The sequence below is a fragment of the Cupressus sempervirens genome, chromosome 11 (genome assembly GCF_028749045.1).
Source record: "Cupressus sempervirens isolate cs-2001-9-10 chromosome 11, ASM2874904v1, whole genome shotgun sequence".
Classification (NCBI taxonomy): Eukaryota; Viridiplantae; Streptophyta; class Pinopsida; order Cupressales; family Cupressaceae; genus Cupressus; species Cupressus sempervirens.
The window spans coordinates 584,550,152-584,570,017 of NC_143128.1; the positions used below are offsets into that span (position 1 = coordinate 584,550,152).

The following is a 19,866-nucleotide window of genomic DNA, read 5'->3' on the forward strand; positions in this document are numbered from 1 at the left end:
TAATCCGTAGTTTGAGTTTGAAGTTGATCACTCACATGAGTGGAGTTGGGCTCAATTTTCACCATTTGTAAAGATCCAGTTTTGTGTTGCAGCAATTGGTAATGTACCTGTGTCCACAGATTTTGACATGGCTACACCTATGGTTGATACAGTTGGCATGGGTACATATGGTTCTCCTATAGCTATGTCTCTTCAAGGGATGGTTGTTCAGGATTCCAGTCCAATTTATATTATATAGGTGGGGACCAAGATGAAGCTATTTCTTGTGGGATATTCTTCTGGTGATATTCTGACTTCTACATCATTAGCACAAGTTTTGAGTGCTATATTGCAGGTTCTGTTGTTGGTCCTAATGATGTTAGTGGTATGCATTTGGTTCAATGAAGGGGTGTCACATACAACTTCATTTGGGATCCAGATGGAAGTTGGAGTTCACTATGATTGTTGGATTGCTTGAGGGCAAGCAATTTCGGGAAGGGAGGACTATAATGTCCCCATTTGTTAAAAGCATCAGAATTTCAAGGATTAGCCTAATATTGGATCCTCGTAGGCTAATAAGGATGGTTAGAGGATTTTTAGAGGATTGATTCGTCTCCAACATTCAAGGATTTATTGATTTGGCCTTCGTTCTATATCTCTTGGACTTCATTTGCCATACTTAATATGTATAGTAAGCCAAGAGTAGTAGAGATGGACCCTTCTTATTTTTAGAAAGTGTATTTGGTCACATGGGGAATTATGAGGAGAGATTCCTATTTCAAACGGCATGACAATCAGACAAGTATTTCAAGAGATATTAAAGTTCAAGTGACTTAAGTGATTTATTCAAATATTTTGATGTTATTATAAAGTTATAAAGTCACTTTATGACAAAATGACTTGACTAAAAGACAAAATAGTCTTTTATCCCACATTGCTAAGTTGTTTGTACCTCTCCTCTTTTCGAAGTTATAAAGGAAAGCATTTGCATTAGGATTGGAACAACAAATATATGATATTTCTACAAAATCCTAAAGGTTGCTTTATTATGACTGGAAAATCCTTAAGGACGAAACCCCTTAAGGAAAACAATGAGGCTAGACGCAAACCTAGCACTCGCCATTTCATTTTCAGAGAGAAGGACTGGATTAATACATTGATCTCAGGAGATTATAGCTACTTGATGGATTGGGAATTGAAGATAGTAGGACCTAATAACACTAGGTCGTTATTGGCAATTGGAGTTGGACGGCAAGAAGAGAGATTAATTCCCCCATGGCAGAAGAAGTTACTTACATAAGTAGCATTTCACTTCTCTGTTAGGTTGTAACAGCATTGTTTAACCATAGAGAAATGTGTAATAGATAGTAGCGGCTGAACAACACACAGGCCTCTTTCGTGATGGATTCCACATATGATTATTTCATCCCGTGACAAAAGGTCGAAGCTGATAATAGTTATAACTCAGAGAGGTCGGAAGGTCTGCAAGGACGTCGGATATTAGCAAGTTGGGATACTATCAGACAGAACAAACAAAGATTGGAGAGACTGTTAGGACGTAGGATACCCCTGGCATTGTAGAGCCTCTCTCAATTCCGCAGAGCCACACACCAAACATATGCATGAAGCAGTGAATCTAGAAATAGGATGACTATGGTTGCAGTCAAAATCAGCACGTACAAGAAAATAACATATAAGACCAAAAATCTGGACGTGGACGTAGGAGAACATTCATACCTCAGTTGGGCCTCATAGATTGATTCACACTGATAACGGGACTGTATAGTAACTATCCAATCTGTCATTTAATTCCAATATGTTCATCTTAATATGAAGTTGAAATCTATCACCCAGCACTTTGTACAATCATTGTTGGTTTGTTATTATGGTAATAAAGCCTTACTACAATGTTGTGTTTTCGAACCTCCATCTCGAGACTTGTTGAAAGGCAAGAATTCTTGTAAACTTAACATAACTATTTCATATCATTTATGTTAGAAACCAATATTGTGGCATGACACTAGTATTTTCGTTGAAGGGCTTATTTTGCTTAAGAACTGTTTGACAACATTCTCATTAGACCAAGTTCTTTATTATTGATCAAATCCAGCAAAGTTCATTACATCCTGTGAGGCAAGTCCATAAGACAACACCAGTGCCCTTTTTGAGCATTGGACTTCTTCAATCCTCTACCCTTCGACGTGTCCATGGGGGCTTCTTTCTCCTTCTATGTCAAATCCCCGCATACCAACTGTACCAGTTGTGCCTTCACCTCTCCACTTAATTTTTTTTTGTTTGTTCTTGATTTTCCTTCCACCCTGTGCATGACCACGTATTCTGAATACCCGTGTGAAGTCTGGTTCTCTAAATGATATTACAAGGTCACATCCAAGATAGGCGAACGAATTGGTTAGAGAGAACCTATAGTATGTCTCTATCATTGTGCGCAGGAGCCCTTCGTAGTCTCGAATGCAAAATGCAGGCATTTGTATTACCCATTCAACTTGTGCCTTCCAAATGTTGGTTTTCACCAGATGGTTATCAGCTGTCTCCTACCACCATTTCCTGCATTCTAATCCATTCAAACCCTCAAACGAGACATTTTGTTTGATGAGATTATCAATTGCAGTCGGTTGTGTTGTTTGCTTACCTTTCTTTTTACTTAGTCCTGTGCTTGTGCCTCCTACAACATGCACTCCGGACGCCAAGATTTTCAAGTTCCTGTTCATGGTTGCAGTCATTGTTCTATCTTCCTCCAAACTTTTTTTCCAAGCTCTCTTTCTGGCTGAGTGCATAATTGTCACTTCCCTTGTCTTTTTGTGTGACAAGGGTAAAAACCATTAAGTCAATTGTTGGAATCCTCCGTACAACTTCCCAAGGGCTTGGTTGGTACGGTTGTACGGTATACTGCTCTCAATATTACACTTTCTTTTTCTTTACACTTTCCTTCAAATTCTATGATCTTAATATGCCTGTATGGTATCTGATCTTTATACCTCTAGGCCATACGGCCCTCTTTTCTCCTTTCTAGCCCTGCCTTTTTTGTCCATATGGTCTCTAGTTTTTCTCTTGTGGTCGTACGATATTCATTCTCTCCACTGAAATGGCTCTTTTATCGTTCTTGTTGTACAGCTGTCATTGCTCTTGTTTTGCAGTACAGTATGGTGATTTGTCTTGATGTGTCTTGCTATCAATGTCATATGATAGGGTGATAGCTGATTAGAGACAATTTCTTGTGGCCCGTATGGTATACCCTGCTTATATGATGCTTCCTATCACTCGTCGTATGGTGTGCAATATTGCTTTATGCTTCTTTGTCCCTACCGTACGATGTACCTGTCCCTACCGTAAGGTGTACGATAATAACCTCTACATGTTGTTATAGTCATATGGTGTATGTGTTTATGCACCTCCTATTATCCTTCTTATTTTGTACAGTAATCATCTAACATCTTAACTCCTGGGCTGTATGATTACTTCCCTTTGACCATATGACACCACATCTCTCCTACTATTGTACGATGGTTGCCTCTCAAGCTGCTTTGTGTCGTATAGTCGTACGGCTTCTAAGTTTCAACTCTCAAATCTACATCGTACTCCTTCATTTGATTGCAATTTATGGCCATATGGTACTTTAATTTAATTACCCACGTATTAGTCCTTCAAACTGTACGATGGCTATAATCTACTATTGCACCTAGAACACATGCTTTATTAAAGCCATATGGTCGCAGACAAGTCCTTCTTGACCATACAGTACATTATATAGCCTTCAGCTTACTATTTTTTTGTATTTTGTTGTTGCTCTATTAACATATTAAAATTTTCTCTTTCTTATTCTGCACATTTAATATAATTATTTACATTTAGTATCTTAAATGTATACATTGGTACTTATTATTTTTGTACTGTCTCTGGGTTGCTCGTGCACAGAGGCACGTTACTTCTTTCATGATCAACTTTCAAATTCAACCCATTCACTACATCAAGACTTCCTTCCCGCCGAGCATCCATAGCTTCATTGCTCCATTATTGCCAACTTCGCAAATTTTATATGGTACGACCCACTTTACTTTATATTTTTCTGGTTTGATCTCGTTGCACCCATTGTACTTCAATACTAGTTGCCCCGGTTGAAATTTGTTGAGCTTTAAGTGCTTGTTGTGCCATGCCTTACGTCCGACATGTGTAACTTTAGTGGCCCATTGTGCTTGTAGTCATTGCTCATCAAGTTTATTTAAGTTATAAAATATTTCCTTCAAAATTTCCATATCTCCTAGTTTGTTTTCTATCCCGATCCTTATACTCGATACCATGAATTCCATCGGTACCACGGCTTCCTGTCCATATATCAACTGAAACGGAGTGTATCCTGTGGTTACCTTGTATGAAGTACAGTACGCCCATAACACAAATGGTAGTTTTTCTTCCCAATGCTCTCCTTCGACTGCACAAGATTTATAAATCACTCCGACTAAGATCTTATTTGTAACTAATGCTTATCCATTGGCTCTCGAATAGTACAGGCTCGGGAGGGAATGGTATATCTTGAACTATATGGTCACTAGTTGGATGACGTGATTGAGTAAGTGTCCTCCACGGTCGCTTGTCAACTGTAGCGGGATTTTGTATCTTGTGACGATTTGCTCATAACTGAATTTCGTCGTGCTTACCGCAAAGTTGTCTAGTAGGAATCGTGCCTCTACCCACTTGGTAAGGTATTCCGTCGCTACCACAATGTACCTGCATCTTTTGGTTTTACTTACCTTGAGGGGTCCAACAAAGTCCAACCCCCATCGCTCAAATAACTCCTATGCGTAGGAAGGGTTCAAAGGCATAAAATTCCTCTTGAGTGGTTACCCAGCCCTCTAACATGTATCGCATGCAATGACCCACTCCTTGGCGTCATTGTGCACAATTGACCACCATAACCCTTCCAGAAGTATCTTCAATGCAATTGTATCCGGCCCCATGTTGATGTAGAGGTTAGGGTATGTTAATCACTATGCTGAATAGGACAGACCATATACCCAACTTCTACACTGTGACACAAAGACAATGCTAGTGGATCAGCATTAATCCATACAACTAGACACTTAGCAACTTGAACCAACACCCATGGATGATGGATTTTCACAAACTAGGACTCTTAGCATGTTAAGGGGGTTCAACATAACACCAAAACCCAGTAATCAAGGCCCAACAGCAACAAAAACTCAGATTTCATAGTTATGTCCAAATAATGCAGCAATTAAGGCTACTAGCCCGTCCCAAGGCAAAATGTGCAATAAGTATGAAATCTTCCAAAGGACCTCCCAAACCAATTGGCATTCTAAATACCCTTTATGGAGTTTGTCAAACCCTCAAAAGGACAAGTGTTGGCACCAAATACAAGCCTTCCAAAACTGAACTGTTCTACAAGCCTAATTCCTTCAATTAGGTCAGTTTAATGAAGTACCAAAAATCAAGTTAGAAAGACCAAACCAATGCATCCAATGATTAGGTTAGGACAGGGGAAGGTAGATTCCTGAGTTTCACTTACTGGTTCAAACCCCAATGCATGCAAATCACAGAGTTTCTTGATGCAGCAAAGTTATCACATGGTAATGCCAACTCTTTAATGCAAATTCCGTACAGCCACCATCATCACCTTCTTGGAAACCACCAAAATCTCAAAGTACATTGGATAACCACCCATTCCACCAAAAATCAGAATTTTCCAACAGCGGAAATGGGAGAAATCAACATTTTTGTTCAAAACCCTAGGTAGTGAGGGTTTGAAAGCAACTTTCACTAAAAACCTTATAACTTCAACCTCCCAATGTTTCAAGAGCTTAGAGTAGGCTCATTTGAAAGGTGATTTAGTAACCTTCAATAAAATCCAACTTTCCAGGCCCTCTGATCTGTACAGTCTATACAATGTACGGAAAAATAGTCTTTTTGCAAGAAAATGATAGTTTTCTTTATTGATTTCAAAGCCAAAAGTACATCTCTATCTTCCATCTGCCTGTAAGGGCTTATGAAGACCTTCCTCCAACTAGTCCAACCGATTTTCAAAGGTTGTGACCATTGGAGGGAACCTTTACAAACAAAAACCATATTTATTGCATAAAAGTTGCATTATTGCTCTAGTTATGCAACTTATTTGCTTTTCATGTCTTTATTAAGACTTATAAAGTTTCTAACATCTCCTATGACTTCTAATGAGACCTTAAGAGATTACTAGACCCCTGTGACCTCATGAATGAACCGGTTTATAGGAATGCCAAAGTTGTCAAGGGTTCACACAATAGGGTCAAATTGCAAGAAATAAGCAAAAAAATGCTAAAATCAAACTTGAAAAAGGCCTAGAAGACCTTAAAACCATTTGTTTTACTAGGAGAAGACCTTATGACTCTTTGGTTTGATGATGTGCTCCTGCACCACATGTGCCCTCCTACTAGTCCTTCATGTGCTTCCCTCAACACCTTTGGTATTTCCTCTTCTAGAACACACCGTCTTAAAATCTAGTCGATTCCCATCTTATACAGCAACCCATTGATCAATTGAAACATTCAACTCCTTAGCACCGGTTTCCTCCTCTCATTCGACAGCATTTCCCTAGGGAATTGTCCCGTCGAAAGATATTCCTCGATACTTGCGTACCAAGATGGTAGTACGGCATTCTAAAATAATTGTGCGTTCGAAAAATTGTCGTTGACTCCTTCCGTTGGTTCTCCTGATTTGATCCTTGATAAATGGTTCGTGCTCACATGGCTTTTTCCAAGCCGTACCACAATTTTGAATGTGAACTCCTGTAAGAGTAATAGCCATCTGCTTATCCTCCCTGGATGATGGGTTTGTTCACGAGATATAACAATACTTGATGGTTCACATAGAATACAAACAGTGTCACTAATAGATAATGTCTAAATTTTTGTACAGCATATACCATTCCAACTGCCTCTCTCTCTGTTGTAATCTAATTTTTCTGTACTTTAGATAGTAGTTTACTCGCAAAGTACAAGATGATCCAATAGATGATCTCCTGTTTGTGCCAACGTTGCTCCAATTGTATAGTTCGACACATCGACATGGACATGAAACTCCTTATCCCAATTTGGATAAGCCAGGATAGGCATTGTAGCTAGTCTTGTTTTCAGTCCTTTGAAGGCTTCATTCTGCTCTGTATCCCATTTGTAAGGTTCTCCCTTGCAGGTTAGTTTGTCAAGCCGGTAAGATATTTTCACAAAGCCCTTAATGAACCTTCAATAATGTCCAATATGTCTAAGGAACGATTTTACCTATGTTACATCCGTCGATGATGGCATTTCCAAGATTACCCGGACTTTGTCAAGATCCATCTTTAATCCTGCTTTGCATACTATGTGCCCTAATAGCTTCCCTACAGTATCATGACTCTTCACTTCTTCGGATTCAGTGTCAGTCTCACTCATCTGCATCTTTCCATGCATTCTTTGAGTACAGTTATATGCTTGACCTTCGCACTAAAAATTGACCAATCAACCAAAAATGCTTTGAAATTCTCAACTGACATCTTATCAAATATGTGCAAGATAATTCTCTAAAATATTGTCAAAGCATTACACAATCCGAACGGCATCCTATTGTAGGCATATACTCCATCTTCAAATATGAAGGTTGTTTTAAGCCTATCTTCTTCTATGATGGATATTTAGTTGTATCCAGAGAATCCATCCATAAACGAATAGATTTCGTGCCCTACAACTTCTTCCAAAATACTATAGGTGAATGGCATCGGGAATGGATACTTGATCGTTACTGCATTCAGGCATCGAAAGTCTACACATTCTTATCTAAGTGGTGTCCTTCAAAGATATCACAATCGGTGATACCCACTCACTCGTCTGCACTAAAAATAATGCATGCTTCAAGCATTCAGTTGATCTCATTAGTAACTAATGCGGCATAGTTTTTGTTCATTCAGTACGCCTGCTTCCGTACGGATACTGCTCCTCCCATCAATGGTATACGGTGGATGCATAGTTCCAACAGCACCCCTTTTGTGTCCTTATACTTCCACACGAATACGTCCTTATACTCCATGAATATTTTGAACGTTGCCGCTTTTAGGACTGGATTCCAATCATCTCCCACAAATATATTTTTTGAATTGGCCTCATCCCCTAAGTTCATCATTTTTACTATAGCCTCTTTGTACTTACTAGGTTTGTCTTCACTAAAAGTATGCACAGGCATTTCATCTATCTGTACTTCTCCTTCCTTTACTTCGCTATACTCCTTTGGAAATTCATTCTCTTTTTTTCCCTCTTCGACCCTCAACATGTTACAACTCGGAAAGAGCTCATAGTCCTCCATCTGCCAATGGAGTAGCTCATTCACCGAGTCTAGGTTGTCATCGTTAGACCCTCCTTCCAATCTCAATATTCCCTCTTCATCAGGTTCCATTATTTTCTTCCCCTTATCGTCACCTCTACCTTCACCTACGAAACTCGACGATGTTGCCTCCTCTCCTACCATCCGTGTGTGTAGGTCGATTACAAATCTCCGGCCTCTGGCTTCCATAGATAGAGTATTTTGTTTCCAATCATGTTTCACCTTCACTTGTACTAGCCAGCCACGTTCAAGGATGGCATCATACCCTTTTCTTTTTAATGGTATGACCACGAAATCCAATAAGAATGGTTGTGTCCCAATGGTTACAGGTTGCGCCATCAGGATCCCTAAAGGCTTGATCTCGTGTTGATTGACAGTGAGTAGTTGAAATGTAGGTAGCCACAACGTAGGTTGCCCCAACTTCTTCCATACATCTTTCGGTAGTACATTCACTCCTGACCCTCCATCTACGATTGTATCCATAAATATGGTTTCGAGGATACCCATCTCTACTACTGCAAGATGTCTTCCCATAGTGATTGCCAATAGCATTGGGTCTGTTGCAGTCATTCCACTACCATCTTTTCTTGTCTCTTCCTTTGCTTTCGGGAGTGGTGTCATGTTCAGTATCACAGTTCGTAGCTAAGGCATTATAAGGTCATTTAGTTTCATAGGAACTTCCATTTGCATTACCTTTCGTATAATATTTTGTTCTACCAGATTCCTCTTTGAGGTGTCGGCAGTGCCTTTTGTTTGTGATTTCTCAGCTTTCATTTGTTTTTCTAATTCTGCTTGCGCTTGTTGCAACCTTTCCTTTTCCTCTTTTGCATCTGGATACTTTGCCTTCTTTGCTTGCTCGCCAATGATAGCTAATGTCTCCTCCTCACATGTTTCAATACTTAACAAGTTCACCCCTTGCTTAGGGCATTTTGAATCCTAGTGGTCTCCTGGACCACACCATCTCCACAATAGTTGTGGTGTTTCCTTCGTGGTATAGTCTTTGGCGAAGTGTCCCCAAAGGTTGCACGCACGGCATTGTATCATCGGCTGTCCACTCGAGTCGTACTGTATCCGACTTCGGCCTCCATTATTGTTATTATTATTATTGTTACCGCCTCGTCTGTGTCGATTATTGTTACAATACCCTCCTGAGGTTGCGTCATTTTTTGTATTCGTTCTTGCTCCTGCAGTGGACACTTCCTACGTCAATAACACTTCCTGATGTCCCTTCATTTTCATATTGAACAAGCATTCCTTGGTGGAATGTCCCAGAATTTGGCAGATATCGCAAAATTATTTCTTCAGGTAGGAGCCCTTTGTGTGGCCCTCCTCCTTACAATCCATACACCACAGTTTCCCTTTCGCTAATTCAAAATTCTTTTTCAGATTTTTGAACTCCATCATCTATAACATGTCCTACAATGCTTAAACCTTCTTACTTGACTCTTCATCGCTACTACTACTTTCGAAAGATGAATCGTCTAAGTCCAACGATTTGTTTTTCTTTTTTCTTTTTTTTGCGCACTCTCTAGATCCATCACCCGATTATATGCATCTATGTATGAAACTAGAGGTACAATTTTCATCTTTTTCTTCAATGCTAGTCATAGCCATCCAACAAACCACCTTTTCTTTAACTCGTCAGCTGGTTCGCTTTCCATTTTCTCCACCAATTTTTTCAGACTTCTTGCGTATACACAGATTGTTTCGTTCTTTCCCTATTTTGTACTATATATTTTCGCTCTTATTTCGTTATCATCCCTTAGTAGTCAAAGTTTTGCTATGAATTCTTTCTTGACGTTCGGCCATGTAGTTAATTTTTGAGGATCGGCATCCAAAAACCAATCAATCGCTACACCCCGTAGGGTCGCCAGAAACTGTCGAAGCCAATCATCTTGGTCCGTTACACCATTCGACATCCAGATCGTTTCACATGTTTTACATTGTCTGATTGGATCGATCATCCCATCACCATTAAACTTTGGCAATTTTTCTTCGATCCTACCATCATTAATTTCTTCTAAATTTGTGGTACTTGTTGTGTACCCGCGTTATTCTGAGTAACCGTGTTGTTTTGAGTACTCGCATTGTTCTGCACAATCGTGCTACTTTGAACAACCGCCCTACTTTGGACAATCGTGTTACCCGATGTGAAGGGATCTTCAAGCGAAGTTGTTCGATTCTCTACCTATATCTGTTTGTCAAGTATCTCCGAAACGAAGAGTTCACCCCTGCTTGTGCTCCTTCAACACTTTGAACCGTGCAAGTACCTTCTCTTTCATTTGGGTTCTCTGCCCTCAGCGTATACAAGTTAACAAACTCCTCCCTCGTCTCTTCCACCAATTTCAATCTCTGTTGCGTTTCTTCGAGCAATTCCTCAGCACTCCCCCATCTGCTAGGTGAATGCACTCCCTCCGTCAGTGCTCCTTCACCCCCTCGGTGTCCATCAATAAGTTGCTGAAACTTTTGTCTACGCTTCGCCTGTTGTGCTAAAATTAATGCTCCCCGTGTTGTGTGTATATCACCCTTGTCTTTTATTTTATTCCTATCTTTATTAAGCAGATTTGGCATTAATCTTCATAACACCTCTTGTATACCAGATTTGATTGGTAACGGCGCCAAATGTTTACCGTACAGGGTGAAAAGATACTTATCGCATTAAGGTATTAGAATGTAACGTAGAACAAGATATTTTATTCATATAAGCAGCAGCATGCAAACAACAATTACAATGATAATGATGCTCCAATAGTCCATTCGGACAATGTACATATACTTTCCCGAAGGGGTGACTCAACCGTCACGCGCCCTTTCGGATACAACTCTACCTGTCGGCTATAATACTTTTTACCAACAACAATTATCACCAATACTTAAGATTAATGACTCTATGATTATGGGGCACTTCTTAAAAATTATCAGAATTGCCATATGTGTTATTTCTAACCTGTCTTTATATAAATGCTAATCCACCGCATCTAATCTTAAATTGAACAACCATGTTTTATTTTAATCTTTATAATCATTGAATATATATATATATATATATATATATATATATATATATATATATATATATATATATATATATATAGTTTGTTGTAACATCAAACCATGATGCCTTCCATATTATACTCTGTAGAATTTTCTATGCTTCATAAGCACTCGATACTTTGGATTCCATCTTATAATAACTGTAATCATTGATAAATCAAAAATTTTATTTTTTACTGCTGGAGATATCATTTTGGGACATCCATTCTTCCATTTTTAATGTCGTCAGTCTTCATTATTGTGTTGCTGATAACAACACCTGCTTACGTTATCAGAATCCATAGTCAACTTGTCTTCCCTACAGACTGGGATCCAACACAGATCTATAATCTTTCTATGATATATATGCTGCCACATAGATACTCTGTTCAACACGTCTTTTCATCATTGGCTTATTTTGCTGACATACTTAAGAAGACTTCCATTTTATTGCCTGTTGTCAAATATGCTAGAAAGGCATGTATCAAAATACTGCTGAAGACTCAACGCTGAGTTTTCTAGTTTTATCTTATATATGAAGTATAATATTGTTGCCTTAAATCTTTATTTTAACTACTTCTATCACTAATTAGTAATCTCTGCTCCACAAAGTAATCAAATCTCATGCTGTCATGCTGCAAACTGTAAATTAAACCAGACCTTCCTATTTAATCAGTCATGTCTTGGAACATAGTTGCTGCTATTGCTTAAATGATGATAAGCTCAATCATCTGCTGCCTTCTTTCATTTTTATCAAACTGTTGCTCTTGCTGTCACTGATCATTCTCCCTTAATCATGTTGTTGTCCCAGTCAAATATACGTCTGAAGTATTCATTGTTTTCTCCTTATTGATTGTCGTCTCTTTTTATTTCTTTTTGTAAGGAGCTCAACAAACTCTCACAAGACTATCTTTTTGGTTCTATCTAAGATGGGCCATCTTCATCTTGATTTCATCTGCTCTTTGTTACCTGTGAATGTAGCTTTCATTATATTTCATTAAGTGTACTCATTGGTTTTTTATTGTATGCACCAATCACTACCTATTAAGACAATTTCATGAATGCCAAACATATTCCATTTAATATCCATATCTCTTCAGGACATGTTTGTCCCTTTGACATTGATAATGCATCCTTTGACATCAATGACAATACTCCCATCATAGACATGTGAATAAAAAAGCAACATTGGACAGCTACAAGATGAAAAAATTCATCTTCTGCCCTTTGGTCTTTAAAGCTGCCATTTTCCGGCAGCAATCCCAAACAATTACTTAATTCTTTGTCGGGACTGTCAGTAACTTAATGTCAAAGAGGAAAGAAAATTAGGTCGAAAAAAAAGGTTAGGTGTTCAGAATTGACTAAGCGTAGCCAACAACACAAGGTAACCAGTAACTGTTGGCCTACATCATTGACTGCAGAAATGAATTGAAACATCACAATCAAAACTCATAGATCCTCGTCAATCAGAGATGGGTGTACATTCCATTATTTTCTAAAAACAAATATAACCTTGGTTACTGGATTTGTGCCCTAGAGGCCGGATCCGGATTCGTGCAGATCCGGGCAGGATCCTTGTTTTACACAGTGGATTCGTCCGGATTCGCTGTGTAAAACAAGGATCCTACCTGGATCTGCACGAATCCAGGCACTCAAGGATCCAATGCGAATCCTCAAGGATCGACAGGTTTAAGTGAGTCTAAGTTATTTAATATGACTTTGTTAAATATATTTGTTTGCTTTCTAGTGCTAAAATGACCCTTATATGCATTATATATACTAAAAACTGAGAGAAATATACATAATAAAATATATATATATATATAAATTTCTGTTCCTAGTTGGGGCTTGGTCAAGATCAGTTATATATATATATATATATATATTCACGAATCCTATTTGGGAAAAAAAAATCGTGAATCCACGGATCTAATTCATGTGCCCAAATCGGATTCGTATCCCGAATCGGTAACTAAGAATATAACTTTTGCTGCCAAAAACTACGATGCTGGTTCCTGGTTCCACATTTCGATACAAAAGACCAGTCCACCGGTATGGCAATTTTTGAAAAGGGGTTTGGGATTGCTTGGGTTCATTAGTTCAAAAACATATAAATTTTATATAACATATATACATACATATATATACAAAATTATGAAGCCTAGAAGCATGAATCATGATTAGAATGTCACAGAGTCTCAAAAAAACATTTAAACAACAAAAATGCCATAAACTTGTAATCATAGCATCACGAATCATTGATCATACCATCATAGCCTCATATACTTCAAGCTCAACCTCAATGATTCAAAACATTTAAATTTAATCATAACATCATGTTCAAGTATCATTGTTTGAAGTTCAACTACTAGATTAAAAATTTATTGAAATTCTTCTTCTTTGTCTTCTTCACTTTCCTTTTAAAGATCTTAGATATGTCTCTTGGGAACATGTTTGGAGTGACCTTAGGTAGTCTTAGGTGATAGCAATTTTCAAGTCTCTAAGTCCGAAAGAGAATTTGACCCATTTTGGCATGTTGGAAAGTAATGTTTGTCTAGGGTGTGAGCAACTGTTGAGCTAAGTCTGTTAGGAAATATAGTTGAGAACAAGTGATTTGTGAGAAAATGAGCTACAATCATTAGAAAATCCTTGTTCCAACTTCAATTTGACTTCAAAACGACAGGACAAATTATGGGAGATAACAGTGCTGAAGGCATGCTGAATCCGAAAATTTGGCTAAGTCTGGAATATTTTTTTTAAACCCCCAAAATCTAGAACCAGAATTTTAACTCCTATGAAGTTGAAACCTATCTCAAACATCCTAACACTATTTATACAAATATAATGAAGTACAAGAAAACTTATATACCTAAATGTTATATTTGTATAAATCCTCTTGGCCCTGAGTGGAAACAATGATTAACCATGAAAACATGTTACCAAGATAAAAAAATCTTTAAAAGTGAAGCGAAGGAGACATTTTTATTAAATTTTGCAAAAACTGAATGTGTTTCCCGCTCACTTTGATTGTCCATAGGCCGAAATTCGCATTTGGATCAATCAGGGTCCACATATTTTGTGTCTGGGCCCGAGTCCGACTAGTCTGTGGTCGCGTCCAAACCATGGCTCTATGGACCAGACCCTATCTGGACCTACAAGCGAACCGGACCAATACCACAGACAGGTTCAAACCATGGTTTTTCTGGGGGCCCATTTGGACGAACAGGACATCCTTGGCCAAAAAACTATAGAGCTAGGGGAATTTCCACAATAAAATCCATGAAACAAAAAATTTGCCCCATGCATTTGTATATTAAAGAATTCAAATGATAAAATCTGTTCAATGTGATGCTATTTTTGTCATTCCAATATCAAGTACAATGTACAAGTAAGAGATATGAATCTAGTGAAATCGGCACTATTTTATTGTTTCTGTGGCTTCATTGTGAAGAGATTCCAAAAATGTAGAATGATATGACCAGAAAATTCTATTCAACAAGTCCAAGAAAATAAGATTTCTCCGACATGTATGCAAAATAGAGATTCTAAAAATAAAAAGAAATCAAGCATAAATCTATTTGTTGGCTGTACAAGTTACAACTGCTTAACATACTTAAAAGAATTCAAAATACTAGACCAGACACCAAAGCAAAAACAGAAAAGAATTTACTGACCAATTTTTATATCTATAATTTACACAAGGATAGGCTTGTGAACGGATGTGAGCAGATGGTCTACATATTAGTGTAAGATTTAAATCGAAATATGATAAATATCATCTTCCATGGATTGGTAACTCAGATCAAAATACAATGTGACAGACGTCTGGCAGACTATTATCTAGTGGAAGGGGAGAGCAATTGCTATAATGATAAACAAGTTCAAGTCATGCTGGACATGCAGCCTACGTTGAAGTAACCCCAATGGCATATATGACACAAGTTCAAGATTGAATGCAAGTTCCAAGAAAATATTGACAGCATAAAACCACTCAAATTGTCTACTTAGTCTTATAGTGATCCATGTTTGATAGTGCATTTTCCATGAATTAATAAAGACATTACATAATTGTTAACAGTTTACTGACAAAAAAATCCTTTACAAAATTTAATATATGTTGTATCCTGCCATACAAAATCAAAGAGTTACATTTCCCATGAAAACTTCTATAAATCCATGGAGTATGCCTTGCACAAAATTATTAATCATATGAACAAAACTTATTTTGTCTCTAATTTCCTTGACAATTTTTTATGAATCATTAGTAACTAACTCATCAAGATAAGGAGAGAAAAAATATCAAAATAAATCCAAACCTGTATTGGTGCAAGAACACCACAAGGTCCTCCTTCCCGTTGCACCAGCCCCATAGATGTACCAGGTTCGGAACTAAACCTGAAAAACACTTCTTCATATCATTGGAAAATTGAAATCAAATTAATAAAGACCTAAATTTAATACCCTTAGCTACAGACATCTACTACATTTTGATTTAACCATTACACACTAGCAATCAGCAATGTACTACCATGAACTATGTTGTAGTCTGACAGGGCAATCACCAACCAGCATGCCCAGACTTTCTATACTCAAAATTTTCCCTACTATTGCATTTAATTGGGTATCATGAGTTTAGAAAATAAGAAAATAAACTATTAGAATATTTTTAGCATCTCGCTATACTTATCTAGTTCTATTTAATGGTCATTTAGGCTTTCTTTACAGTTTTTCTCTTAAGTCTGTTTTTAGGATTGTGACACAAGCATTGGAGTATGTTAGGATGCCGGGATGAATTTCAAGGGTGGGGGTAAAAAGGACCTCAATTTTGGGACTGTGGGGGGATGGCGAAACGGGGCGGCTGGCACAGGTGTGTTATATAGTATATACTATACATGTAGAACTTGAAATGCTAGTTATGAAATGATGTTTCAATATGACATACCAAATTGAAATACTTGGACATAGAAAAATAGTGACACTAACTAGAACCATTGAACATTTAACATAGTACATACCCATTAGTAACATTCAAAAATCAAAAAGAAATTCGAGTACTTGTTTTGGTGGCAGCAAGGTTGCAAAATGGAGGTCGGGGTCTTCGGTACTTCAAGTTTTTTTTTTGTTTGTTTTTGTTTTTTCTTGAGGGGGAGAGTCCTTGAGTTTCATTGATTTTTAGACTACACTATTATTATTGTGTTCAGAATTGGTCAGCTTTCCTCCTCAAAAAATCATTTTTGGTTTCTGTAATACACAAAGTTGGCACGGTATGTTCTTTCAGCTTTTTTTTTACCTTTTTCTGATAAAAATATGGTTTGTACTCTCAAATCATAGTATCTTGCAATGTGTTTTGGGGCATTCAGCCCATCTACAATAGTTTGGAGGGTTTCGCAATTGTTCCCAGTGTGACTTTATTTCTAAGGAAAGTTTTGTTATTCAATGTCAGGTTCAATGATTCTATAATGGTTTTTGGTTAGCTACTCGCCGATTTTTGGAGTGCTAGTGGAAGAGTCTGTAACAGGCTCTACTCTCACACCGATAATAATTCTAAAGAAGGGAACCACTTTCTCCGTTTTTTCTGGCCACCCATTCTACAGATCTGAGGAGGTTCTCAGCAGCAACAAAATGTTCTGGATTACTTATGACCATAAGGCATGTATATGTCAGAAATGGAGGTTTGGTTGGCACTTGAATCAGTAGTTTATGTGTTGTATTGATGACAGGTTTTGTCATTGATGACAACATATGTTTGTGGGATCATGACAACCAAAGATTCTGTATATCACAAGATGATTGTTGGCATAGCGAAGTTGGCACGTAACAGGTTAAGCTATGTGACCTTATATTTATGTAGAAGAATGAGTGTAAATATCATAGTTATGTTTGTTGTATCTTATGTTCAGTTCTGAATGAGTTATAGTATGTTTGGTGAAGATTGGTAGCAGACCAGTGTACAGGAAATAATGGCAGAGATAGTTGACAGTATATTTGTAGTATCTTATTGGTAATGTTGTATTAATGTCAATGAGGTTGGATCATGGTAGAAGACTTGCTCGTGCAGCTATGTTCATGATAGCAAGGTGTTTGGATTATTCTGAAAAGGTCATTGTTGTGTAACGTGCAGTATATTTTACTAAAAATTGACTGTACTGAGGAAATGTATTGTTCATCATGGTAAAATGTAATATTTGTATTGTAACATATGAGAACCATGATGTAATATTTGTAATGATGCTTATCAAGGCGTGCATGCGTTAACATGGACCTATGTAATCAATTGTATATTGGGGAAGCCTTAACAAGCTGACCTAATTAATTGATTGTATGTGTATAAAGGAAGGTTGTTTTCCTTAGATGGAAATCATCATATATATCATATACATAACATGTATCATGTATGTGGTCACTGGATGCAAGCTTTCATGTTGGCTAATCAGAGCAAATCAGTTGTAATATCCCCTCTAAATTTAATAAGTTATATTAAACAATAATAAATAAACAAATATTACAATACAATTTAATATTAAATATAATATTTCAATAAGATATCAAATTGATATAATATTGTAATATGACGATGACAATATGAAAAAAATAATATATTTATATAAACAATAATATAGCTAATAAAGAAACTATGATATAATCTTTAATTATATTATAATATAATCTACACTAAATAAATAAATAAAATTATTTGTCAACATTAAAAATGAAAGATTGACAATGATTATAATCTACATTTAAATGAAAAATATTCAAACATATAATAATATCATTATATACACGATTGATATCAACATATCATAATATGAGATCCAAAGGTCACAAATTCACAATCTGGCACGACCATCCAATCATACAACATATGTATGTTATGGGGAGGATAGGAAGAGACCACCGAACAATGGGCATCACGATCTAATTCATTCTTCCCATTCACCAATCATAATAGCCAAGGAAAGCATTCGCGACAGAGTATTAGACCAGAAGATATCGCCTCAGGATAGATACAAATTCAGAAGCAATCAAGCATCGAAGATCTATGATATTTTTCCTTATTAGAGTTGAGTAATCAGAACCGCACAAGGAAAAAGAATAGATTGTTTATAGCAGCAGACCCTATAACATAAGTCAACACAGAGATATGAGAAATAATTTGGGTGAGCGAATGGAACACTTGTAATGGCAAGAGAATATCATTAATAATTTGGCGTCAACTCGGGAGATAGATAAAAAGCAATCTTGTGCAGTCTAAATATTGTAAAAGGTAACAGGGACCACTGGAAGAGTGTAAAATAGATTATCAAAATCAGATCGGTAGCACTCTATAAGGGCATATGATTGGTACTCGTTTTCATCCACTACTAGACCCAAGATGCATAGATCTATTGCTGAGATTCAGATAGAGCGTCCCCCGATCACCATGTGAACATCAATCTCAATCAGCTAGAGTTAAACATTAATCGTTATCAGGACTGTGTTAATCTTTATTGTGCAGATTATTATTTAGACTATGCTCAACTTCCGAGCATCTTAAGATACAACTATCTCCCATAAGGAATAAGAAGACTATATACATCAATTCACGAGAAGAGATAACAATACATTCACTTGCACCATATCAAGCATAATCGAAGAGGTCCCACTACAAACAATTAAATGGATTAAATATATATACTGAGCTGGCATATATTTGACTACAAAATCATACCCATGTACATTGCTCCTTGTATAATATTATTAAACTTATCAAACTTGAATGTTTAGAAGGTTATCATTCATCGTTATAAAATAATCAATAGAAGGAAATCTCTTTAAAGTAGATTTTTTTAAAGATAATTATCACCAAATAATAATTATTCTAATAGGGGACATTACAGTGGTATCAGAGCATAATCCTGTCATCTTGAGAATGAAGACTTATGGAAACTTACGAGAGAAGGACAAATAAAACTACAATGAATGACTTAGCAAATGAAGTGAGATCCTATATGGAGCAAAACAACCAAACCAACCAAACTATATTGAGTCAAATGGAAAAATCAAATCAAGCACTTCTCCAAGCATTGCAAGATATGGGAAATTCTATCAATAAACTCAAACAAGCAAGAAAGACTAGTTCCACCCACTCTAAAAATAATAATGTGTTTTCTACAACTGGAATACCACAACCACCATTCTTACGCAGAGCAGAGCTACCAAGAGAAGAAAAGGGAATAGAACAACCAATGATTAGGACTGAAGATATTGCAAGGGCATATGTAGCTCTAGAACCTAACATCAAAGAAGTGGTATCATTCAGAGAATTTTGTGATGATAAACGAAGGGAGACATCTAGAAGGATTGCAAATGAAGAACTCAAACATAAAATTAACTAAATCAAGATTCCACATTTTGATGGGGCGGAAAAGCTTTTGATGCTTTTGTCGTATGTGATTGTGGTCTAGTCCCCATTGCGGTCTAGTCATTATCTCCATGAGAACAACGAAGAGAGCC

General features: G+C 37.1%; 1 protein-coding gene across 2 annotated transcripts in view; it reads right to left on the reverse strand.

The window, feature by feature from the left end:
* The window catches only part of LOC149531003 (ubiquitin interaction motif-containing protein), a 101,701-nt gene that overhangs the window by 61,164 nt on the left and 20,671 nt on the right, over positions 1-19,866 (reverse strand). For both annotated transcript variants that reach the window (XM_089811196.1, XM_089811195.1), the window contains exon 2: positions 15,687-15,765. In XM_089811196.1, the coding sequence (XP_089667322.1) occupies positions 15,687-15,765 (79 nt within the window). The remainder of the gene's footprint in view (positions 1-15,686; positions 15,766-19,866) is intronic.